General features: G+C 40.0%; 2 protein-coding genes and 1 non-coding gene across 14 annotated transcripts in view; 1 reads left to right on the top strand and 2 right to left on the bottom strand.

The window, feature by feature from the left end:
• CASK (peripheral plasma membrane protein CASK) overlaps nucleotides 1-26,383 on the top strand; it is an 832,536-nt gene that overhangs the window by 299,356 nt on the left and 506,797 nt on the right. The gene's annotated exons all lie outside the window — the stretch shown is intronic.
• LOC140225607 (uncharacterized) lies at nucleotides 3-26,379 on the bottom strand. Of its 2 annotated transcripts, XM_072305062.1 has the most exons (5): nucleotides 26,072-26,379; nucleotides 8,988-9,053; nucleotides 7,835-7,990; nucleotides 3,050-4,231; nucleotides 3-1,616 (listed from the first exon to the last, which is right to left on the bottom strand). In XM_072305062.1, exons 4-5 carry the CDS (start codon nucleotides 3,087-3,089, stop codon nucleotides 373-375), a joined length of 1,284 nt encoding a protein of 427 aa, XP_072161163.1. In that variant the 5' UTR covers nucleotides 3,090-4,231; nucleotides 7,835-7,990; nucleotides 8,988-9,053; nucleotides 26,072-26,379; the 3' UTR covers nucleotides 3-372. The 2 variants fall into 2 exon arrangements, with proteins under 2 accessions (XP_072161163.1, XP_072161164.1); XM_072305063.1 differs by having other exon boundaries at nucleotides 7,835-9,053.
• TRNAV-CAC (transfer RNA valine (anticodon CAC)) lies at nucleotides 21,814-21,886 on the bottom strand. The gene has a single exon. It is a non-coding gene; the product is annotated as a tRNA-Val (tRNA).

Genomic DNA, 26,383 nt, shown 5'->3' with positions numbered 1-26,383 from the left:
TAAAGCACTCATTTACCAATTTTAACGAAGAAATTCAACGTAATAAAGGCGTGGTTTTTTCAGAGAGAAAATATCGCATGCGAGTGCAGTTTCGATATCAGTATCGAATGCGATGTTTTCTCTCTGAAAAAACCACGCCTTTATTACTGTGAATTTCTTCGTTAAAATTGGTAAATGAGTGCTTTAGTCTCCTGACAACAGAATTGCGATCTCAAAATTGGAGAAAAATGACAAGTAGCTGAAAAAATGGAACCAATTGATGCGATATATCGCATGCCGTTCTGACACAAAATATGGCGTCCATCGAATCACCTTAAACCCCCTTTTGCGATAGCAAGAAAAGAAGAGAAGTATTAGCACCAACCTAGGTTTTTATTTCTGTTTTAGCCTTGGCACCCCATTCTTTTGTGTTTTTTTAATAATAATATTAACTATATGCCGATACTCACAAAAAAGGGCCATCAGTTTTCCGTGCAATTCGTCATAAAGCCGTTTTTCTGGGCTTTCACATACTTCTCCCTCCTTTTTAGGCTCCATGGGAGGTCTCCAGACTGGGCTATTCTGAGACGGGGTAGGTGGCCTTTTGGAAGATATATTGCCCTTGGAATCTTGTTCAAAATTTTGGGTGGGGTTATGAGGCCTCCAGCGCGGAGATACGGACGAAGCTTTTTGGCGAGAAGGAGATGCAGACGGAGAAGTCCTCGGGGAGGAAGACGGAAGTCCCAGAAGAGAAGCTTTAGGCAGGGACCTGTGGAGAGCGGAAGACAGCTCCGCCCCCAAAGAAGGGGACCACTGAGTCCCGTCGGTTGGAGTCTGTGAAGGAGATCCAGGCGGAGTTCTCGGAGGAGACCTCGCAGAGTGCTTATTTGAAGGAGATGTGGACGGAGTCTCGGAAGTAGATTTCGTTCGGGTTTTGAAAGGAGGCTTTACTGGAGACTCGGATGGAGACTCTTCGGATGAAGCCACGAGTTCGGCAGCCGTGAAAGAGGACCTTGGAGAAGGCTTTGAAGGATATGTTTTGGTAGGAGATCTGGAACGAGTCTCGGGAGGAGATATTGTTGGTGATTGCGTTTGAGATTTAGATGGAGATGTTTTGGTAGGAGATCTGGAACGAGTCTCAGGAGGAGATTTTGTAGGTGACTGCGTTCGAGATTTATATGGAGATGTTTTGGTAGGAGATCTGGAACGAGTCTCGGGAGGAGATTTTGTAGGTGACTGCGTTTGAGATTTATATGGAGATGTTTTGGTAGGAGATCTGGAACGAGTCTTGGGAGGAGATTTTGTAGGTGACTGCGTTCGAGATTTAGATGGAGACTGTCGGGGTGATGCTTCAGGTTCAGGAGTTTGAGAATTAGCGTACCTGAATTCGGGTGGTGTCAAGCAATAAGGTGTAGGGATTGGGTCCTCTTGCTTGTGACCACGGGAGGATGTGCGCGAAACCTTGGGTGAAGACTCGTGAGGAGATTTGCTTGAAGAGGGTGAGGTTTTCTTTGCTGGAGGAGATGAAAGAATCTTCGAGCTATCGTGGGAGGTATTATATGGTGAAGAGGATGCGAATGGACCGGTGGAAGGTGGAATTAACGAAGGATTTTCGCCGATCGATAGCTCTCTCTCGGCTGAAACAGAAGTAATCAAATTTCCGATCTTAATGAATAGAAGTGGGTCACGCACATTAAGAAGAAGTAACCAAAATTTTGAGTTAATACGGAAAGTGAAATACGAATTAATAACAGCTGTTTGTTAATTTTTTTGCTAGTTTTCCCTGTTAGTTCAAATCTACCAAATCTTTGTGTTGCAGTGACCACATCTTCGTGTTGAAAATTTGCGTCTTCGTCATAAAATCGGGTACCAGTCGCCAGGTTCGCACTTGGATCGCATCGATGGTGATCCAGTGCGCTAGCCCCTCACGGGAAAAAAGTTGGGTAGCATTTACCGTGCTCTGATTAAACACAACCATTAGCCATACCTGATTAAGGACAACCAGATACTATGGTGCCTTCCACCAAAATTATTGTCACAATAAGGAAAAATCTCGTTACTTTCACGATAATTTTTATGAAAGTCACCATACTCTCTTTTTGTGCCGTTCACCGACCAGGATATGGTAAATGCTACCCAATTTTTTTCCGTACTTGCAAGTTTCAACCTCTGAATATGAGGAGGAATACGAGCATATAAGTTCCGCAGGACACTTGCTTCATGCCGCGATGTCTCAGAATAACCCACGGTTTGAGTCAATTCAACACAAAATTATGTTGAGCAGCGAAGTTCTTTGGGTTGATCTGATACCCCCCCCCCCCCCCCCAAAAAAAAAAACCACAAAGTAACACTAAAAACGGAGATTTTTTAACTGTGTTGTTGCGCGTGCCAAAATAAATAATTAGATCTATTCAAATGTCAAGTTAGTATGCAAATCAAAAAAAGGTGATTCCGCAAGCGATCTATACGTATAGAGACAAAATCCACCCCTACTGCTACCCAGTTTGTGTCTTTGAACAATAAATGTTAAACATCGTATTTCACTGATTAATGTATGAAACTGATCTATAAAGTGTAGCATCATTAATGCAATGAATAGTATAACGTCGAGTTCGTGAAAACTTATGATGAAATTGAGGAGGACCCATATCCCCCATTGACTTACCGTATAAGAAGTAAGAGGAATTTATAAAAATATCTTGATTCATTCCCTGAATGTAACATTATTTTCTCTTGCCTTTGACGAGAATTAAATCGCACGAATGCAGTTCACAAACATGTCATCTTGTGTCTAGTTTGCTTTTTTATTTGTTTGTTTGTTTGTTTGTTTGTTTGTTTGTTTTTCTTTTATTATCGACTTGACTGATCTCATGTGTCGTGACTTTCAACGGAGGAGACGCATTTAAAGCATATTATCTTTTTATGAAGGAAAAATACATTCAGTAGTCAAGTTCTTGAAGAAAAAGTATCAGGAAAAAGTTACTTCTTGTCTTCGAACAATACGATTCAATTTATTGTTACCCTAAAAAAATATAATCTATCAGTAATTTTGAAAAGTTTGGCACCTTACCTGTCCGATCAATAGAGACAGAACTAAAATCATCCCCCATTGCAGGGTTGGCCCTAGGGCGAGCCCTGAAAGAACCCAGCCAGGAGGGACCTAAATAAAATGGATTAGTTTTAGCGAAATCAGCATAGTATAGTTTTTTTAAGATATTAAAATTATTAGTGATTACCGCACAAACACTGGAAAAAAACACATTGGATCTAGAGTCCAGACTCTTAAAAACATCGACAAGAAAAAGTATTCGTGATTCAATCAGAATCTAGCTTCAATTAAGAACCCGGGACCTATGGGCCTGGAGTCGAACGCGCTGACCGCTCGGCCAACTTGACCGGCGTATTAAACCTATGCCTTTAAACAAGAATTAATATCGATTTCAATCGAAGGAAATCAGTTTTGATGAGCTTCCAGTATCATATCATGCATTCATATGCATTATTTGCGTGATCAGTGATTCTACGCCGGGTAAAATGGAGATGTTGCATGTGTGAGGAATTTGCGATTTGACTGTTGATTCTTATGTAAAAGTTCGCGAGAAACACGATGGTGCCACTGGTTTTCTCTGAAATCGACTCCCAAGCTCAAAAAAGCCCTCAAGTTGAGGCCAAAATCGAGGGGATATCCCACCCTACCCTGAGAGTCCACGTCTACATAAAGACAAACTCTCCACGCTAAGATAGGGAGCAAATACATTGACAGGGCTACCACTTTATTTAGGGACTCTAAAACTGAAAATACGGCATCACTGCTGATGTATTTGCTCTCAATTTGAGAGCTTTTTTTGAGCTTGGGAGTTGATTTCAGAGAAAACTAGTGGCACCATCGTGTTTCTCGCGAACTTTTACATAAGAATCAACTGTCAAATCGCAAATTCCTCACACATGCAACATCTCCATTACGCCTTTTTAGAGAGCAATAGAACTGACCGAAGATCTGCTGCTCCTATTTTACAAGTAGCATAGAAATGAAGTACAACAATCAAGGTGGCTTATCCTCTAATTACCCTAAAAATGGATACACTTATGCTTGGCGTGGATCCTGGTCGAATGTATCCGCCCGTTGAAAAGACGTTGAACTGCATGAAAAAAGTACTTACGTCTTGAAAATGACGGCTCTCTTGAGCCGCTCTACTGTCTCTACTGTCAGCTCTCTTGAGGGTGCTCATTTTTTTAAAACTTTTTGATAAACCTGAAAGAACCATTTAGAGGTTAGTATATCAAATTTTCAAAATAACCAGTGTTGTCAAAACTGCATCGAATCTTGCAATCTACGCCAGGGGTGCAGAATCTTCCAAGCTTCCACATTTTCATGCGCCCGGCTTTCCAAACTTTCCTCATCAATTTTCCACAGTTTTCCACGAAATTTCACATCAATTTACAAAATGAGGACCTGTTTCCTCTCCTTTCCTTTGATTTCCGATTTTTGACCCTTACAAATTCTTCACGGAGAAAAAAACTTCGTGCGTGGGACCCGAAGTTTAGGTCGTATGGATCTCTGAAGTTGTTCAGATTGAGCATCTGAACACTTAAGGTCCAGCTGCTGAGGTTTGGATCACACATCTGAAACTTCAGTTCTTACATCCGAAAAACTTCGGTTCTCACGTCCGAAAAACTTCGGTTCTTATATCTGAAGTACTTCAGATGTAAGAACTGAAGTACTTCAAATGTAAGAACTGAAGTTTCAGATGTGTGATCCGAACCTCGAAAGCTAGATCTAAAGTGTTCAGATGCTCAATCTGGAAACTTCAGAGATCCATATGACCTAAACTTCGGGTCCCACGCACGAGGTTTTTTTCTCCGTGTTCCTTCCACATTTGTGAGGGTCTTTCCATATTTGGAAAATGTGGACTTTTCTGCACCCCTGATGCACGCATGCTGTTGCTGAAGAATCTGCAATACATTTTTCTTGATTCAAAACACATACCTTTGGCTAGATGAAGACGTTCTGGATCATGTTTTTTAGAAACGTGGCAAATGCATTCGTACCATACAATTTCCATAATTAGTCGGTAGAGCGCGCTTACTATGCTTTGTATCACAACTCCAAAGATATTATCAAAAAGTTGTTTGACAAGTTGTCAAAAATAATTCCAAAATATCATTAGGAGAATATCGTTGGCAATATTGTCGCCAGCCAAAAAATGTTCGCACAAATATTATGTCGGCAATGTGTTCCAAGTTTTTGTTCAATATTTTAAAGACGTTGTTCGGATATCGTTGAAAATATTTCAAATATATTTTTAAAATATTTTTTTTAGTCTTTTAAAATTCTTAGTCTAGTCTTAGAAAATTTACGACTGTTAAGATTCAAAACTACTCCCAGCTCATTACCCTCCCAAAATGCGCCTCGGTGCATATCTGTTAAATTCGGTTCACGGAATGGAAGTTCTCGACAGGGGTGCAGAAAGTTCATCAGTGCACGCTTTACGAGGAAAACGCAAATTTTCCTTACGCACTATCACACAGCTCCGTCGAAGATTTTGACATAAAATCACTGCGGTCGAATTACATCTGGCATGGGTTAAGCGCAATTAAAGGAATTCTGACGATAAAACAAAGCTGTCGAGGTAATTTTAACAAAAAATCAGCGCGGCTATCGCCGCAGTGTACATACCGTGTTTTGCAGTGTACACCGTTCACCCGCAAGATATATCCCGCCAGATCGTGAACATTGTGCACCCCTACTCCTAGTCCTAGGATACAAAACTCCTTGATTTTTCAATAAACTCGAAAAGATATTTTGCGATGTCTAGTATGTGGTTTGTTTTTTTTTTTATTATCATTAATTCAATGTCAAAACAATCAACAATCTTCTCAAAGTGTCAGTACCGCGTAGCTACCCACCTTGCTTTTATTTCCTTCCAGTGACGACACTTGAAAATCAGCAACACTGTCTTTCTTTCACCGACAACTGCTTTTCTAAGTATTTAAGTGAATAAGAAGATGCAGGAATTCACCAAAAATCAAGTAAACGGGATGGCTCCATTCTGCTAAATGCGCATTGGCGGATCTAGCAAAATGGCGACGTTGTCATTTCTCCATTTAAACCTGTGGAAATGTATCGATCTTTTAAGGGGCTAGGTGCTCCAACAAGAATCGATTTATCATAGGTTTAAATGGAGGAAATCTGATGTTGCCAAATTGCTGGATCCGCTTCTGTAAATGCGATTCGATTGTTGGCTGTTTCGCCATCGATATTCGAAATTTTAAGGGGAATAATGTTACGGGCGGTTTTGGCCCAAAAACTATTACCCTTAGTATTTAGGTAGATATAAATCTTCGTTTTCTAGACGGAGGAACGTGATCTCATTCCAGGGTTGCAAAATTGGCCCAATTTTTTTTGAAAAAAAAACTTGCACAATTTTAGTCCAAAATTGTTCCGATTTTTGCATGAGAGCAGAAGAATAATCAGTGACATTTCTTAATTAGATATGCCCAAGTTTCTTCTGGTAAAATTGAAATTTGCCCGGAAAATTTGGTAACTTGCGCCATGACTCACACTATACTGCCTTGCTAAGGAGAAACGCCGTATGAGCCTTCAGACGTTGCCATATCCTTCGACGAAAAGCGAATGTCCCTTGAAAATCTTAAATATTTCACTTCAATTTTTTCACGCAATTTTGCTCGCAATTAAATCTTAAATATCAAGGAAAAAAATTGCAAAGGAAAATCCTCATAAATTTCTTCAGGGACGCACATTTTATCCGAGGAAATTTGGCAACTCTTGAATGTTCATACGGCGATCTTCTTTAGCACGCAGGCCCGCCACAGCCCATCTCGGGCCCTGGTACCAATTTTCTGGCCCGGGCCCCTAGCACAGGGGGGGGGGGGGGGTCCGGGGGCCTCCCCCGGGAAAATTTTGAAATTTTAAATCTATTTGGACGCATTATGAAGCTCCTATGATGGAGATTTTCCATCAATTTCTGCAGAATAATTACGCCTTTTTGTTTACTTTCAGCACCAAAAACTTTCGAATTGTTGCATTCAAAACATCTATAAAATTTTTTTTGAGGGGGCAGATGATAATTTTCAATTCTATGGGGAGCCGGGCCCCCCTGGACTCCCCTTTCGTACGTCTATGGCAAGGGAGTTAAGCCATTGAAGTCGAGGATGCCCAGAAAGGAGCCTCTTAGCATCCGACAACGGAAGAAAATGAAACACAGTTACTAAAAATATCATTCTACATATCGACGGTGAAACTACCAAACCACGTATCTCGTTTGCGGTGTTTAAAAATCTACGCTCACATTTTATTTTTTTGAAGTAGACCAAATCAATATCATTCCTTGAAATTTTCACGGAATTTTCTCCGCACGAAGAGGAAAAATCACAGAAATTTTCAAGACTGGATGTTAAGTAGTTTTTCATTTAAAAAATAAAGTATGACAGGAAGTCTGCGACGTCGCAAACCGAGATACGCGGTTTGGTAGTTTCACCGCCGATATACTCAAAATCTTGAAAATCGCTAAAAAAGTAAGAAAAATTTTATAGTGCCCTAGCGTGTTTTTGAAACTTTATTCACCTTTTGCGGAATTTTTAGGGTAATTTTTTCACTTTTCCCTACGAGACAAGGGTTACACATGAATTCATAGTGGTTTGTCACCTGCGTCACGGGCCCCGGTACCAAGGACCCAGTATCCCCCCCCCCCCCCCCTTGTGGCGGGCCTGTTAGCACGGCAGTATTGAGTTTACGTCAAAAAATCTGACTTATTTTCATTAATCGTAATGTCTTTCAAATGAATTTGTAAATAACCGAGGAGACCTGTTGTAGATGTAAATAATTTTTTATCACCTGTCCTTAAACTTTTGAGAGCGTTCGGTTTTTTCGGAGGCTGTGTTGATCCTCCAGAAGTATCCATGGAAGTATCTGTGGATACTTTAGAGGCAGTATTTCCGGTAGACCCTCCGCATCCTCCTATGAAACTGTTTCTGAAGCAATCCCTGAAACCTTTCATTAAAAATACATTGCATTTAACAGAATGGAATCAACGCGATTTACTACGTGATAAAAATCCTGATTCTTTATCGATATTTTTAATTATCCAGCGGGGCGATTATTGAAACTGATAGACAAAGCGATAGACAAAGATGACATAGGGAGTATGGAGCGATCCTATTGGTTGACATAGTTGGTTCTCATAGACTAAGGGGGAAAATGATAGACTAACTGTCGGGTCTCTCGTGGGTTGCCGTTAGTTAGTTTATTACCTACCTCCTTTGTCCATTGCAACCACCCGTTTCCACCAATAGGATCCCTCCAAATCCCTTTTGTAGTTTTTGTCTATAGCTTTGTCTATCAGTTTCAATAATCGGCCCGCAGGTTAGGTTTTCTTACTTCAATGTATCGGGGCTGACATGCTTGTCGCTGCGGCGATTAAAAAAAACTCGAAATCGATTCGATCAATGGAATCGAATCGATTTCGAATTTTGAACGAGCTTGTAACACACGACGCTGATTGCACGCTAAGGAGTAGACTTTCACATTCTTTTATCTGCAAATCGTGATTTTCGGGCAAATTGTTGAACTTGAAGTATCCACTTGGCGTGTGCAATGTGCAAAGTGTATTGAAATCGTAGATCAGATCATCCATGATCTCGCCTTATGTGTCTGTAGTTTATGTGCACATAAACTTCATCAGATTTTTGATAGAGTATTTTGCATCTTCGATATTCATGTTGCACTAAAAAACAACTTACAGATGTTTACTGCAAATCTAAGGGATCTAGGGACCAGATTTGCCCTGGAGTTATACCGCGTCGTGTCTTTATTTTTTGAGAAGCAAGAACAGTTGGCCTTTTGAAAATTTCCGCACCCCTATGCGCAACTGTTTTTTCCACATTTGGTTTGAGTTTCCATGATTTAATAGACTACTTTAACATGAAGCGTGGGAGAAAGCTAGGACAGTAAATTAACTTATTTAAATATGATCAGAGTTTACACTTACTCCTGCTCTGCTTTGACGATGCCTTAAGTTGTTCTGCTGCTCTAGGGACAGTAGCATCATTAACATCTATAGAAATGGAGAATTCGATGTATTGACTACGTATTATACATACTAAGGGAATACAGATGGATCATCCATAAACACTAAAGCACCTGCCTGCATAGGTAAAATAATGACAATGACACATATGCTGTTTTCGTAATGCGACATTTGGTCTGTATCAGGTGTTAGTTGGAAATCGATTTCAGCCTCCAATCAACTCTTATGCTCTGTCACGCAACATAGGTATATCGACGGTACAAGTCGGCAATCACATAACTCGTTTGCGGTGTCTGAAAATCTCCGCAGCTATGTTATTTTTTTAAAGGAGAACAAATGGACATGATTCCTTGAAGTTTTTGCAGAATTTTCCTCGCACATAGAAGAAAAATCACGGCAGTTTTAAAGAATTACCGTTGAGTAGTTTTCCGTTTAAAAAATAAAGTATGACAGGAAGTCTGCGACGTCGCAAACCGAGTTATGTGATTGCCGACTTTCACCGTCGATATGTATGTCGCAGGCAAATAATGAAATCAGGCATTGTATCAAATGCCCAGGCAGATAGTTAAATTTTGACGGTCTGTGATATTTTGCGAATTTATGGCGAGGAGCTCGCGAGTTTTCAATATTTTTTGGAAAAATAACTCATCAAACCTACGAACTCTTCATGTCTCTTCCTCTTTATTTGCCTCTCATATTCTTAAATGATGAAATTCTAAAATTTCTGTATTTTAGAACATGCTGAAAATTTCTAGATAAGTGTCTGTGCGGGAGCTAAAAATGGTTTAAAATACTTTTGTGCGATGTAAATTTTTACTAAGAATTTTTTCTTACAGGAGAAATGAATTGTTTTGCCAACAATTAGGAAAAGAAGCAGAATTTCATTCCAAGTTTGAATATTTGACTATTTGCCTAGGCATTTGACAAAATGCCTAATTTCACTATTTGCCTGCGACATATAAATCAAATGGTCTTGACTCGCCTTTCCGATTTTAATATTTTGGGTAAAATCCGAAAGTTATCCATGGAAAATTGTTTTTACTTGATAAAGTTTGCGTCCAACGCCCACAAACAAATGTAAACAATTTCGTTCAAAAGAACAGTGAGTGTGGTACTTTGAGAGTTTTTGCATACTACTATGGGCAAGAGTATGTACCTCTTCCAGTGGGAAGTTTGAAAATATCTCAGAGGTATATGCGCATGTATTTTGAGGAAAAGCGTTACTTATCTTTCGCAAAATGTTTTGCTTTTGAACAGCGCATCCGGTGTCTGCCAATCAATTATTGAGCGTGTGCCATGTTTTGCGTTAAGTTCTAATGAATAATACTCGTGACCATCCATGCCAAAGTACCACAAGCGCTATGCACATTTCAAAATTCCCGCCGCCATTTTATTTTTTTGCAGAAAAATTGTTCAACAAAGCTGTCCGAAAATCTCACTGAATTTTATCGGCAGCGCAAAGAAAATTCAGTGAAACTTTCAAGCAGAGTCAACCAGCAATGTCTCTGTAAAAAAATAAAATGGCGGCGGAAATTTTGAAAAGTCGCATGGCGCTTGTGATATTTTGGCCGGAAGATGACGATTTTACCTTAATACAAACAAGGCATAACGTTAGGAAAGCGAACTTGTCGAGTTGGGTCAAAATATTTGATTTTAAGGATTTGACGGAAAACTTGTATCTTTAAGTTGCGAGCGCTTAACACATTTTAGAGCCCATCAACGGCTTAAAGTTGGACTACATATTCCGGCTATTTCTTACTCCGTGCACGCCCATTTAGAAATTTAAATAGCTTTTCCTTTAAACTATATATTTCGTGTACGAAAGTTCAAAACTACGACTTACCTTCGGTTTCACGGGTTCGGGCGATTTTTTATCCCCATAAGCGTTCGCAGAACATTGTGGAACATTGCAGAACATTGTTACATTGCGTAAATGACGGTATTAATAGTTAATATTTAATTACTAAAAGATTAATAATCTTCCCAAAGGTTTTCAATTTTTGTTTCGTTTCATTAATTGGTGTTTAAATCATTTTTTCTTTAAAACTAGCAAAGAATCATAGCTGAATCAAAACTAGTAAAATCCAGAAATGAGGATTATATATAATAATCTCCAATTGATTCTTGAATAGCATGTTAATTTTATGGGCTTTAACCTTTCAATTCTAAAATCTTCCGGTGTTTGTAGCGTTTTTATCGGATATAAAATTTATGGTCGAGTACTTTGATGACAGTTTTTTGCGATTTTCCTAACATCGAAGAAATGTTGGTGATTTTTCGTTTTGACCCGCTATACTGCCGTGCCGAGAAAGAACGCCGTATGAGCTTTCAGGCGTTTTCAAATTTCCTCTTCTAAATACGCATTTTCATGGAAATCTGTAAATATATTTCTCCTAATTTTTCAGAGAATTTCAGTTGCAATCAGATCTAAATTTTCTGAAATATTCAAGATAAAATACATATCACTCTCCTCAAAAATGAGCATTTTATCGGAGGAAATTTTGCCACTTTTGAATGTTCATACCGCGCTTTTCCTTAGCACGGCAACACACGCCTCAATTTTCACCTTGTCTACGAGTCCATTTACAGAAAATAGAAAGTGCAATTACAATATACCTTTATCACCACCGATGAGCGAAATAGTAAGCAGTAAGAAGACACTGGAGATAGTCACAACTAAAAAGGACTGCATTCCTACGAGGACAGAGAGTGCGGACCCGCTTATGGGACCGTGTAGGAACGACTTTGAAGCAAAACGGAATCCTTTTAACGTACATGGGACCCCGGCAAAACACTTTAGAAAATTCACCGAACAGCAATGACCTAAGTTTTGACGTTTTTCTTTCGTGTCATTCTCCCACCCAGAATTTTTTACACTCCTTTTTCCCCTATTTTTAGACTCATTCGTTGTCTACTGTCTGAACCATGCATTAGCGGACAAATTCACCTTTTCCAACTGTCAGAATACGGCAAAAAGCAGTATTTTTTCCTCTGGAATAATGACCTTTTTTTAGCTACAGCTTAAATCACAGCTTAGGCCCAATGACATTGAATCTAAGGATTTTGAAAGTCAAAGCCAATAATACTGCGTCAATTTCATAAAAGGTAAAATGGATTTGCGCCTCTTTTATCCCGAATATTTTTCACCGTCATACACCCCATCATGATAGCGTAAAAAACTCCCACAATTTTTTTTTGAGGACACAGTCAATATGCAAGCTGAAAAAAAAATCTCTTGGATCCTCAGTCTAGACTCCTAAAAAACTTGATGAGAAGAAATATTTTTGGTTCAATCGGATTTTTGCATGAATCGGGACTCAAGCCCCTTAATCCAAGCGGACGTCCTTCTAACATACGATTAAATCAAGATTATTTTTTCTTGTCTGCTCCCGTAGTTTGTGTCGTAAAATCCGTTTTTTTTCATGATCACCGAGACTTTGATGTGTATAACTTGCAGAAAAAGAAGGAAAAAATAGGGGTAAATCAATCTCGTTCCATGCAAATTGAACAAAAAAAAAAAAAAAAAAAAAAAAAAAAAAAAAAAAAAGGAAACTTTAATTTAGCGAGCTGTCGGAGGGTGTTTTAGAGCACCTGTGCAAGGCTTTGATAGTTATTCATTCAGGTCGGATGTAGTCCCGAACTCGGAAGTTGATGAGGGAATCGACTCCTGGGAATCCGAATTTTATCATCCCGAAGTTTCGCAGGTACACTCGGGTAGGAAAAGAAAAAGAAAAGAATGATGAGTACTCTCCACGTCAGAGCTCCCAGCATAATTTCAAATGTTTTCAATGGGAGCCTGAAAGTACTGAAAATTTCAAACAACCTTGGCTGGGGCTTATTTACTTATCAAAAAATGTTAAATACACCAGCAATAATACACAAAAGAACGAAATTAACGCGTATCGTTCTCATTAGAGTTATAGAGAAGCAAAAATGTCAGTTCGCAGAGAAACCCAAAATCAACGTAAATAAAATAATTGGCCATTGCAGCACATCAGACTCGACCTTACAAAATGGTTTCGTTCGGCGCACAGTGGCGTGGCGTGCGTTGCGATAGATCGATTTATCTACCATACATATATAAACCTATGGAAAAGGACCGATAGAAAGGGTGTCCGCGACGAACATCTTATAAATCGATCCTTTGCCACAGCTTCAAATGCGGGGAAATATCGATAATCGATTATCGATCTTTCACGCTTCGCCACCGTTGACGTATTGTTTGGATCTCTATTTCCCTGCTCTGTTTGGGGGCCAAAAGGCACTGCTTTGGGCCGTGGAAATCCGGAAAGAGCAATAAATGACAATGCGGGAAGGCAATCTCTTGAAGTTCTCGAAAGCTCCTTTGAATTATATTTGCAAAAGCTCCGAGAGTGATTGACATTTTAGTATGTCTGATTTTTTGCAATCAACAGCTATCAAACAATTTTTCAGGTCAATTGGACTGAGTTTAACAGAAAGGAACCGAGCCACATCAGCTATTGCCAAGTTTAACTGGGCAATTAAATTTTTTACGAGAGAACGTTAGTTCGGATTTCTTTGAAAAGTTTAAGGAATTTGCTTCGTACCATGGAGAATTTCCACTGAAATTTGCACGAAAATCCGCACAACCGTTTTCATGTAAAAAATTAAATTGCCCACTTAAATTTGGCAATAGCTGATGTGGCTTGGTTCCTTTCTGTTTAACGTGGTCCAATTAATGTATGCATTTTCTTTTTCTTCAAGAAGTGGAATCTGCCTCGTTCTATGCGCCTGTATTATAGGGAAACATGAAGCGCTTTGAAATCTAACGAATCTAGGGCACTGTTCATACATGGCTCTGATTGTTCTTTGAACGAGAATACTGGATCCAAAAAAAAAGACGGGAAAAAATAAAGAAAAAGGTCAATTCCATTAACCTTTCTAAGTGCGTGGTAGAAATGTTGCACTTAGATGAGAATACGAGTAAAGTGTCAAAAGCTCACATAGCGATGGAAATTTCTTTTCAGGATGACGTGCCTTTCTAGAGTGAATCGTGATTTTCGCGGACCAAGCCCTATTCGCGGCTCACGATCGTCGCAGTTTTGCTCGCGCAACTTTCTCAGGAACAAGACAGGGCACTCACGATTTGTCGCACCAGTAACTTTTTCAGTGGTTTAGCCAGAATCTTTTAGGAGGTCAAAAATGTTCTTTGAAAATCCACCAACCTAATTGTGACGAGCCGAACAAATGAGCAAAAATTGCCCCCATTATGGAATTTGAGAGTTGTCAAAGAGTTGTAAGTTCGCAAAGGTTGACGTTATTTGCGAAAAAACTGTAGTGAGTCCACATTATACTGTACTGTGATTTCTCTTAAAAATTATTTTCACTAACAAATTTAAGCGCGAAGTCTCTTGAAATTGCAAAAATGCAATGTTTCATGATTTCCTATGATTGCATGATTTCCTAATTTCTCAGATTTAGGCAAAATTTCCTGGGCTCTTTCCAAACCACCACCACCACCACAACCCTTCCCCCCCTCCAGTCTATGTGTCCCGTTTGCTTATGCCTCCATCGATATAGAAACGGATCCATGGCAATTTGGCAACACTGACTTTCCTCCTTTAAGCTCGCGTTGAAAAATCGAATATTTTCGGAGCACCTGGCCCCCTCGAGAATCGATACATTTCCATAGATTTAAATGGGAGGGATACAATGGCAGACGGTCCACGGCAATTTTGCAACACTGTCTTTTCTCCGTTTAAACCAACGAACTACACCTCTAGAATGGCCGCGAGATAGCAAACCTGCGTAACGCGCATGGGCCGGTTTTTGAAGGCAGGAGGGGGGTGGGAGCCCAAGTATAGCTAACCTCAATCTCCATTTCTGCTGCGTCTTGCCCATAAGGATTACATGTGAAAATTTCAACCTATGTAAACTTTAATTTTTTTTTAGGTTTGCTTTCAAAGTTCCTATTTTTTGAGTTAAGAAAACCTTTGGAGGTGCGATTGTTATGCAATCTTTTCATTGCTATCACTTTATTCAACAATATTCGGCAAAATGTGGGCAGCGTCTGACATGGGTTTAGATGGCAGCCTGCTGTGTGAGCCCAAGTAAACCTAACCTATATCAACTTCAAAACGTTCCAGGTCTCTAACACTGGTCGGCCATTCTAGAGGTGTAGTTCGTTGGTTTAAACCCGTGTTGACCAATCGAATATTGTCGGAGCACCTGAAGGCTGATCGCTGAAATTGATAAACAAAGCTATGGACAAAGAAAACATAGGGAGTATGGAGCAATCCAATTTTTTGAAATAAGTATTTCTGATAGACTAAGGGAGAAAAATGATAGACAAACTAAAGAGACTCTCGTGGGTTGTCGTTAGTTAGTCTTTTACCTATTTCCTTCGTCCATTCTGCCGTGCTAAGGAAGAACGCCGTATGAATATTCGAGCGCTGCCAAATTTCCCTCGATAAAATGTTTATATTTTCTAAGAAAATTATGAATATTTTTCCTTGACATTTTTAGACGTTTTATCAGATCAAATTACAAACCAAATTATCTGAGAAATTGGTAGACAAACATTTAAAAATCGTCCTGAAAATCAGTGATTTGCCAGGGGAAATTTGGCAACGTCTGAAGGCTCATACGGCGTTTTGCTTAGCATGGCAGCATTGTAACAACTCATTTACACCAATAGTATCCCTTCATAACCTTTTCATCTTCTTCGTCCACTGCTTTGTCTACCAATTGCACAACCAGCCAGCCTGTTGATCCCTTCGAGAATCGATACATTTCCTTAGGTTTAAATGGAAGGGATACAGTGTTGCCTTTTTTCTGGATTCGCCAATGCCAGGGAAACGAGGAAAACGATAGGACGTGAAGGTAACCAAGAGCGATTCCTGGGGCCGAGGACGAAATGACGTCGCCCCTCTAGCGTAACAAGGGCGTATTTCAATTTCCACGTGAACCCTCTCGTCCATATAACTCCACGCTTTCCAGGACTCTTTTGGAAAAATAGATACGGACTAACGTCAAAGGGACGATAATTGATTGATCGATTTTCGTCTCCATTCCGCGGCGGATCGCCCGGGACCCAGGAAAAGTGGAGGGATCGATCCCCGCGCGCCGCACAGTGGGCCGAGTCGATCAGAGAGGTCGGACATGAAATTCTTGACTTAAACTGCAAGTTTCGATGCTTATTTCGTCACTTTTTATACTGTGAAAAATCAGTGATTTACTCTGAGTGAATAGCCGGCGTGAAAAAAAAAAAATCCAGCGCGAATTCCGCGCCGTACTCTGAGTGGATAGATCAGAGCGTAAATATCACCAACGACGGTCGAATTAGTCGAGGTACCTCAAGTAGCGTGAATTCAGGGCGTCCTGGTACGAGCGCCGATTGGCAAAGTGGTAGCGCACTCGTCTATCACCGCCGCGACTCGAGTTCAAATCCATGCTGCGGCAGTTCCGTTTAGAGTACCTGTATAGCGAGAGTATGGGCAGATGTGAAACTCCGAAAATTCATCAGGCCTTCACCGATGCTTCTGCGAATAAAGTTAGGGCCCAGAAATGCAGCCAACCTATGAATTTCAATTCCCCAGAACGATTTATTAATACTATTGTTACGAACCGTTGTTCATAAAGCACGTATTTGACTCAGTTTTTGCATAAATTTACTCATTTTTGCGGAAGAACGCTCATTTTTGTACATTCTTGGCCATCTTGGTTAGAATTAGAATTTGCAGACTCTGCAGACTGGCAGTGAAATTTTGTGTGTCAGAAGTTGGTTAGAAGGATGGCTGTACTTTTGGGCCCTGAGACCTCCATGAAGCGATCTGTCCATACTCTCGCTATACAGGTACTCTAGTTCCGTTTTACGTTTGCCTGTCAGAATTTCACTCCCGCCAGAGCGCGAAATTTGCGCCGAGCTTATTTCGCGCCGGATCCATGCACTCAGAGTAACAGGTGGTCAAAATAGCAACTGAGTAAGCGTGAATTTCGCGCCGGGATTTTTAACAGTGAATTTCACCTAAGATTTCTGAGAATTCAGAGTAACTGGTGGTCAAAATAGCAACTGAGTAAGCGTGGATTTCGCGGCGGGATTTTTAATAGCGTAAATTTTAAGGGGTGCTTCTAGCTGAAAATTTCACGAGGAAACCAATGGAACCACTTTAGAACCTCAAAGTTTTGTATGAGCGGAGTTATAAGCTTTTAAAGTTCCCAAAATTTGTCCAACTTCTCCCGTCGACTCGATCCGCTGTGCGCCGACGGGAGCGGGCGCATAATCCCGCGTCCCTTAATTAATTGTTTTAATTAGACGCGCAACCCGTCTATTTCAGATCCTTCCTGCTTCTTGATCTCACCCGTCCTTCTCCTCCCCCCCCCCCCTCCAGTGGTGTGGCGTGACTCGCGATGTATCGATTGATATACCATTTAAACCCGTGGTAAAGAATCGATTATCAAGGTGTTCGCTGCGAACAGCCGAACACCCGGTTTATTGATTCTTTTCCATAGATTTAAATGGTATAACAATCGATATATCGCAAAGCACGCCACGCCACTGCTCCCCCCTCGCCTCGCCTCCGCCTCCGTTGTCGAGGGACCACGAATCGGATTTTATCGGAACCGGGAGTGGCTATTTTGAAAGGTGGCAACACTGTTATTCCTCCATTTAAAGCCTTTCAAAATATCGATTTTAGGTGAGGTAAGCTGCTTCAAGAAGAATCGATTGTTTTACGCACATTTGATTCGAGGGAAAACAAGGTTGCTAACTTGCAAAATCGCCACTGAGGGGGTTGTCTACGTTACGGCGCACAGTGGATCGAGTCAATAGGAGAGGTTAAAGTCCCTCTATACGCAGAGTTACGACATCTCACTTGTGGTTGGGCTAGGTCAGGACTAGGTTGGGCTGAAAGTGGCTTAAAAAAAAATCTAATTTTGATTGTTTCTCGCTCATGGAGGCACAAACGAGTGCACCAAGATGGCGGTACCTCGAATGCGAACAAAAGTAATGAAAATATAACTAAATTGTGGTTTATCAAGAGTGAATTGTTATTTTCATCGCACCAAAATGAAAATAGATTAAGAAATTATCCACTAATCAATCTAATTTTATTTTATTGCAATTTCTTTGGTTATAGGTTTCGATCAGTGTTGTTGTTTTTGGATGACAGACATCGCAGGCTTCCTTATCCTTATCCCACAATATCGTTCGTTTGAGTGCACTCTTTTGTGCCTCCATGGCCAGCCCAGGCCGGCTGCTAGCCAGCTGATAATCGAGATGTCCTAACTCTGTGTGTAAAGGGACTCAAGGAGAGGTCGGACAAAATTCAGAAACTTTAAACGCTTATAACTCCGCTCATACGAAATTTTGAGGTTCCTTAAAGTGGCTATATTGGTTCTCTCGTGCAATTTTCTACCTATGGCACCCCTTGGAATGTGAGATGTGACGAAATAATCACCAAACATTGCAGTTTTAGTCAAAAATTTCTTGTCCTACCTCTCTAGTTGACTCGATCCACTTTGCGGTGAGAGCCCAGCCGGCGATGGCAAATTATGAAATTTATTACAGTGAAATTTCAAGCGTAAAATTTTTTTTAAACTTTTATGGATGCATTCAGGAGGCCTAGAAATTCCTAAAGACAGTGATTCTAGATCTTGAAATTTTTCACCTCAGGCCTAAGACATTCACACGTTGCAAATGTTTTCGCGACTATAGGTCTGCCTTAAATGAGGACAACATAACCTAGCTATCTATATGAACAATCTTGTATGTATCACAAGGAAAACTTACGTAAACCAGGACCATTAATGGTGGGTAAAATACTGCACGCAACTATTTATGCTCCCAATCAGCTCTTTTTGCCATCATGGCAATTAGAAGCGAACTCAACGGAACGAAAAACGCGCAGTTAGAAGAGTTGCGTGATCTCAGTCGATTTTTTGCCTTCATTTTTATGTTGAATTTAAAAATGTGGAAAAGAAACTGAGGTCTATCAGTAGAAAGGGGAGGGGAGCGTTGCGCCGTTGCGTATTAGTTTATATACTTAAAATAATATTAGTTAGATTACGAGTGCATTACGAGGGAAGGAATGGGAATCAATTAATAAAAAAATGTAAATATTTTCAATAAACTAGCTCGCGACGATTTTTAATTTAAATTATAAACATCGTCGCAAGTGAGTTTTTCTTAAAATTTTTTAAAATTATTTTATTAATTATCTTAACTTGTGCAGAAATACAGCTCCCCCCGAATTCCCTGGGAATTGAACCGTTTCTGGAATTCGGTATCTTATGTACGGCTCCAAGAACAGTGGCGCAGCATGAATGATCGATTATCAATTTTTTCTCATTTCAAGTTATGTATTGTTACGAATGGATTATTACATTTATTACCGGCGTTTTCAAAATTCCTGGAGGTAGACTATTCTACCAGGACGAATTTTTATTTTCCGTCGTGTTAGGAACTCAGCGGACACTTCGGTATGGGATCCATGGGGTATCATCCTGGAAAGCCTTCAAACAAAATTTAATTTGCTGTACACCTTCACGAGTCGCAACTAATCACTGTTCACGCAAAAGCCACTGGCTGGAGACTGACGACGCCGTCGCAGTCGTGAATTCCAGAATAAGATTGTAACGGCCGATGCGCGTTGATGATGCGCAAAAAATTATAGCTCTATTTCTTGTTAAGTATTTCAAATCTGAGTGGAGAGTACCTCTCCCGAGCCAAAATCAATATCTGTCTTTCCTGGAGTGACACATGCTACAAGGAGCTTCCCATGCCAGAGCGAGCTATCTAACTCACCGCAAAATTTTGTCACTCGATGCTTCAGGCAGGATAGCTCCAAAATATTTCACTCAGGCCACTCAGGCCAGAATCTTTTTTAACAGTGTATAAAAGAAAGCTTGAGCTTATACATTTTGTATTCTTCCCTCAGAATACGTATTCCCACAGTGTTTATATATATAAAGAAAAAATGATAAGAAAAAAGAACAAAAAACCAGCGGATTTTCTTCCCTCGAAAAATACACTAAAAAAAATTTACTGCAGTTGTGAACGTTGCCAAGTTTTAGTGTAATATTCTCAATCGCAGCAGAACTAAACTTGAATTCGGCCGTCCCAACGTCGAAAATATCCGTTCAATAATTATTTGTTGCATTCGTCATCCTTTCCCCCCTTTTTTGCAGGCTGCCATGCACCGCGAAACGATCGCAGTGCAGCGGAGTATTTAATTCGAGCAATTCAATACTCGGATTTTCCTGCCTGCCGATCAGAGCCGGAGCCCAGTGCCAATTGCGATATATCGATTCTTCTGCCATTTAAACCTATGGTAAAGGATCGATTATTAAGGTGTTCGCTGCGAGCACCCGGTTTATCGATCCTTTTCCATAGATTTATATGGCATAACAATCGATTTATCGCAAAGCACGCCACGCCACTGCTGGAGCCGGAAACAATGATGGGACCGCGGGAGATGAGTTATGCGCCATCGCAAAAAATTGAAATATAGATGTGCAGTCAGAGTTTTTGTCCCGTGTCCCTCGGGAACTTATGTTTCCCTTTTTTACCTGTCAGTTAATTGGGGCAGATGTATGCATCGGATGCTGTGACGTAGCGTGCTTTGCGATCTGTCGATTGATCTGCCATTTGAACCTTTATAGAAAAGTATTGATGATTATCAGGGTTTTTTGCAACGAACACCTTGATTGTCGATTCTTTACTATAGCTTCAAATCGGGAACTATCGATAATCGATCATTCACGTCTCATCACTGAAAGAATGTAGTGAGCGCGAGTGATCGTTGAAATCTATCTGTGCCAACATCGTTGAGGAGCGGCCAAGTTGAACAATACACGAGTAATAGTCCAGCTTAAAAAAAAAAAAAAAATGGAAAAAAATCGTGATTTTATTGTTTATCCCCTGTCACTTTTTATTCGCTTAAGGAAACGCTGAATTTTTATTTTATGTGATATTATTTTCCTACTTTAATGGGTTTTTTTTCCAGAAATCATTCCACCGGAAAGTTAAGTCAGTATCCAGGGAGAGGTGGTGGCATGTTTTTTTTTTTTTTTTTTTTTTTTTTTTTTTTTTTTTTTTTTTTTTTTTTTTTTAAAGTTTTCTCTTTAAAAAAACGAAATGAATTTTTTGAAACATATTTTTGCATTAAAGTACAAAGATCCATGTGGATTTTTTTTTTTCATGTGTGTTGTCAACAAGCCGTGACTTAACTTTAAACCCTGAACATTAAAAAAACTCGCTGAAATTGGTTGTTAAAAAAAATAATTAAATAAAAAAAACAACTAATTAATTATTTAAAGCTAAAATTAAGCTCCAAAAAATTATTTAAAGCTAAAATTAAGCTCCAAAAATTGTCTAAAGCTAACAAATGATTAGAAAAATTGACGACGTAAAAATAGAAACTAAACTAATAAAATGCACTCTATATGCCTATTAAGAACTGCCACGTTAAATGGTATGCAGTGCATAAGTATAGTGGCGAGACGTGAATGATCGCTTATCGATAATTCCCCATTTGAAGCTATGGTAAAGAATCGATTATTAAGGTGTTCGTTGCTAAAACCCTGCTTACCGATCATTTTCACTAGGTTTAAATGGCAGAGTAATCGATATATCGCAAAGCACGCCATGTCACTGTGCATAACCATAATTAATAAAGGAAACCGTGAGAACTTCCGTCTTCTCTCCGTATAGTCAATCATCATCTTCTACTCATAATATATCTAAAATTTTACTATGTAGCATGTATTTTATCACTCAATTATTGTTACTCAATTCAATTATTTAAAAAAACAAATGTAAAAAATATGTTTCCGCCCGGGATCGAACCGGGGACCTTGCGCGTGTGAAGCGCACGTGATAACCACTACACTACGGAAACGGTGAGAGCGGAGGGACGAAATCGCGGTAGTTCAATGGAGGCGTCGCGGTGCCGCTTAATGTTGCGTCGCGACGCTATAAGTGCTGTAGGATCGGAGTGGCGCAGCTTTAGTGGGCGTGGCTTCCACGCTGCCGCGACGCTGCGCCTTGTTGCCACGTTTAACACTGTATTCTTACGTATTGAAATCATCCGCACTCCTCCAATGCGGGCACGGCGCGGCGCGTTAATGGCCCATTACTGGGTTCGGTACTTGCTAGCTCGTTGCCCCGAACAGTGGCGTGGCGTGCTTTGCGATACATCGATTGATCTGCCATTAAAAAAGTATTTGCTAGGAACAACATTGTGAGGAAATTGACAGGTTCGACATGGGGAGCCGAACCTCATGTTCTACGCACTACAGGGCTGGCACTCAGCATCTCGGCAGCGGAATACGCAGCACCAGTCTGGGGTAGATCTACACATGCCAAACAGGTGGATATCGCCGTAAACGAAACCGCACGCATTGCCACAGGATGCCTCAAACCAACACCTACTGAGGAACTGTACCCTATTATAGGGATAGCGCCACCTCCCATCCGAAGGCAGGTAGCCGCTGAAATTGAAAGAACCAAACAGAAGAATGACCCGAGACACCCCTTGCATGAGCATCAAAGACAACGGGTCCGCCTGAAATCTCGCAAGAGTTTCATTGATTGCACGGAAGAACTCTCCACAACCCCGAAAGAACGGCGACTGAACTTGTGGAAAAATTCAGTACCACACTCGAAGATAGAACCACTAGAGGAGGGATCTCTTGGCCTTAACCTGACCTTCGGGACGTGGAAGTCTCTTAATCGGTTACGAACAGCTGTAACACGGTGTAAATCAAACTTGCTGAGGTGGGGTTTCGCTGAGAACGAACTATGCGAGTGTGGGGCAAAGCAAGACTACAACCACCTTCTAATCTGCCCTAACATGACTAAAACCTGCACAAGGGACGATATTTTTAGTGTAAATGACGAAGCAATCTATGTTGCAAATTATTGGTCAGGGAAAATCTAATTTAATCTTATTGGTGCTATCGGACACGGAAGAAGAAGATCTGCCATTTAAACCCAAGGAAAATGATCGATAGACAGGGTGTTCACAACGAATTCGATTATAAATTAACGTTTCGATTTATAAATCGATTCTTTACCACAGCTTCAAATGGGATAATATCGATAATCGATTTTTCACGCCTCGTCACTGCCCTGACCCGAGTATAAACGACTCTGCGCAAATTCTGTTCATTAACTCTCAAAAGATATGTTTAACATCTATGATTTTGGAAAATTTTTTTGATTTTTTTTCAAAATCAGAATTTAAATAATCAATAATTTGAGGTACAAAAAAAATCACCACGTTATGAAGAATCTTCTAAAAAAATTTAAATTTTCCCTTTTATAAATTTTAATTTAAAAAGTAAAGGTATTCCAAAACATGTTTTAGTGAAATGAAAATAAATTAACATGATTGCGAGTGGTGCCTTAATTAAATTTTTGCTGCCTAAAAGTAGGAGGGTTCGTAGGAAGGTACGTAGGAGCATAATAAGCTTTACATATGGACGTATTTACGCTAAAAGGAACTATGTTACACGCAATCTCTATATGCACATAGTTCCTTTTAGCATAAATATGTTCATATGGCCCCAGAGTATACTTATTGGTTTTCAAGCACAAATGAAAACGTAAATACATACGTGCTACTTATGTGATCATATGTATTTTGGACAGCTGAGTCCGGCAGTAATCTTGGTTCTTCTTTTTCATGCACCAATTTTGCACCGGAAAATTGCATTTTCCTTGGAACAATCCGTTTTTTTAGAAAAATCTCAATTTTCTGGGAAAATTGGGGGAATGCACAGAAAAATCTGAGGTCATTTATAGACCCAGCGCCAGCGTGCTAAAAATTACCTCTATAAACAACCATCTTATCCTTTCTAAAATCTCAAAAAAAAAAAAAAAAAAAAAAAAAAAAAAAAAAAAAATTGAAAAAAACTTGAAAGAAAAGACTTTTGCAGTAGAATCTGTGAAATATTTGGTATCGAACACTGAAAAAAAAAAGAATCACAATCTCAACTATACTTCTAGCTGATTTTTGCGTCAGTTATAACAGCAGTTACACCAGACAGAGGTATAGTTGATCCTACCACACTTTCGACTTACTCAACAATAGGTACCTTTGACTGGTGCAACTACTCTCGCAATTGGCGCCAAAATCAGTCAGGAGAACAGTTGAGATTGTGATACCTACTTTTTCTCCGTGAATGGACGAATTCGATGAGTTTTTAAGTTGTAACTGCGATATTTTCGGTATGCATCAAACTTGGCGACAGGAATCGCGTACTAAAATTCGTCAGCGCCAGTAAATAACAACTTTCGAAGATCGTGTCTCCGATGGCCCCGAGAAGTAAATAGAGTAAGCGCCTTATGAAAGCGGCTTTTATGAACGGAAGTAGCCTAAGCATCTTAAAAAGCTCATTTCAAATATCCCATTCGTGAGCACCATCAGCTCATAATTTGAACTAATGCTCTAAAATGGCAACATTTATTTGAAATAGGCTCTATACTCATCATTATATCTTATGGACCAGTAGTCAATTTATGAAATTAGGCACAACAGCACTTATGGCACAAATGGACACGAGGAAAAAAGTCGTATGAACGTTCGAGAGTTGCCCAATTTCCCCGATTAAATCATGTGTTTTTGAGGAAAGTTATGCATATTTTTCCTAGAAATTTTCAGACATTTTAGAGTAAATCGCCAACAAAATTGACTGAAAAACTCGAGGAAAAATATTCACAATGGAGATGTGCATGTGTGAGGAATTTGCGATTTCACTGTTGATTCTTATGTAAAACGTCGCGAGAAACACGATGGTCCCACTGGTTGTCTCTGAAATCAACTGCTCCCAAGCTCTAAAAAAAGCGCTCAAGTTGAGGCCAAAATGGAGGGGATATCCCATGCTATCCTGAGAGTCCACCTCTACATCAAGACAAACTCTTCATGCAAAGATAGGGAGCAAATCCGTTGACATGGCTGCCACTTTATTCGGGGACTCCAAAACTTAAAACACGGCAACCCTGCTAATGTATTTGCTCCCTAGGATATCCCCTCCATTTAGGCCTCAACTTGTGAGCTTTTCTTGAGCTTGGGAGTTGATTTCAGAGAAAACCAGTGGCACCATCGTTTTTCTCGCGACGTTTTACGTAAGAATCAACAGTCAAATCGCAAATTCCTCACACATGCAACATCTCCATTTTCTCGGTAAATTCCGTTTTTCTTGAAGGAAATATGGCAACGTGTGAAGGCTCATACGGCGTTTTTCCTTAGCACGGCAGTATTGTCCTCGACTGTTGCCGCCTTCAGCCTCTGCGGTCGGTTCGTCTCGTCGCTATCGCCAGACACTGGCCCCCCACGCCCCCACGGATAAATCGAGGAGAGGAAATTGTCATCTCCAAGCTCTATTTATTCGCAGCTATCAAAGTTCGAAAGCTCTCCAATCCGGGGTACTTAAATAGCTTCCGGTCTAGCGACGTCCTCTAAGCTCTGCCGGCCGCATCACGCTATTTCGACGGGAAAGGGAATTAACGGGAAATAGCCGGTAAACAATAGGGGGTTCTCAACGTGAACAACGTTGAAGTTTTTCTGTGACCTGCAGGAACTTAAGTCGGAAGTCTATGCTTTTGTCTCCGCGGGGGGGTCGCTGCACTGTTACCAACTGATTTTCAACATGCGCAAGAAATTTCGTATTCCGTTTCCACTGAGTAAAAAAAAAAAACTATTAATTTGTAATATATATTGGTAGTAGCGCTTATCACTTAATTGAACTTGTTTGGTAGGTAATTAGCCAAAGTGCTAAAAAATGTGTAAGTCCTAAATTACATAAAACTGCTTTATTCGATTACAATGTCTGGTCCCAGCTTTTCTGCACTTTTGCTATCGCCAGGACCTTTGTAGTGAGAAAACTAATTGTAAATACATAGGAAGTTGTTTTTTTAAAATTGAAAAATGTATTTAAATTTAGTTTTCTCCCTACTAAGGCTCTGACGATGGCAATAGCACCAAAAAGCTGTGACCAGACATTATAATCGAATAAAGCAGTTTTATGTAAGTTAATGCTTACACATTTTTTTAGCACTTTGGCTGATTATATGTACGTACCTAAAAAGTTCAAGGTGGACCTCGTGTAGATGTAGGTAGTTAAACCTGTTCGTGCTCTGAACCGTGCCAATCACTGTCACCTCCGAAAGTTCTACGATAACTTTTACGAAAATCACAGGAATATTAATTTCCAATAATCAGAGATTTTTTTTTTCCATCACGGAATCACGGAATCATCAAGGATTTTTGTTTTTTGAAGAGTGGTGAACTCATGTAGATGCAGTTTAACCTGTTCGTGCTCCGAACCGTGCAATCACTGTCGCCTCCGAAAGTTTTAGGTCTCGGTTTGACTAATTGGTCGTGTGGTTTGTT

The sequence above is a fragment of the Bemisia tabaci genome, chromosome 10, assembly GCF_918797505.1.
Source record: "Bemisia tabaci chromosome 10, PGI_BMITA_v3".
NCBI classification, from domain to species: Eukaryota; Metazoa; Arthropoda; class Insecta; order Hemiptera; family Aleyrodidae; genus Bemisia; species Bemisia tabaci.
The sequence above is the reverse complement of the archived record's forward strand: the minus strand, read 5'-3'. Positions and strand labels throughout refer to the sequence as shown.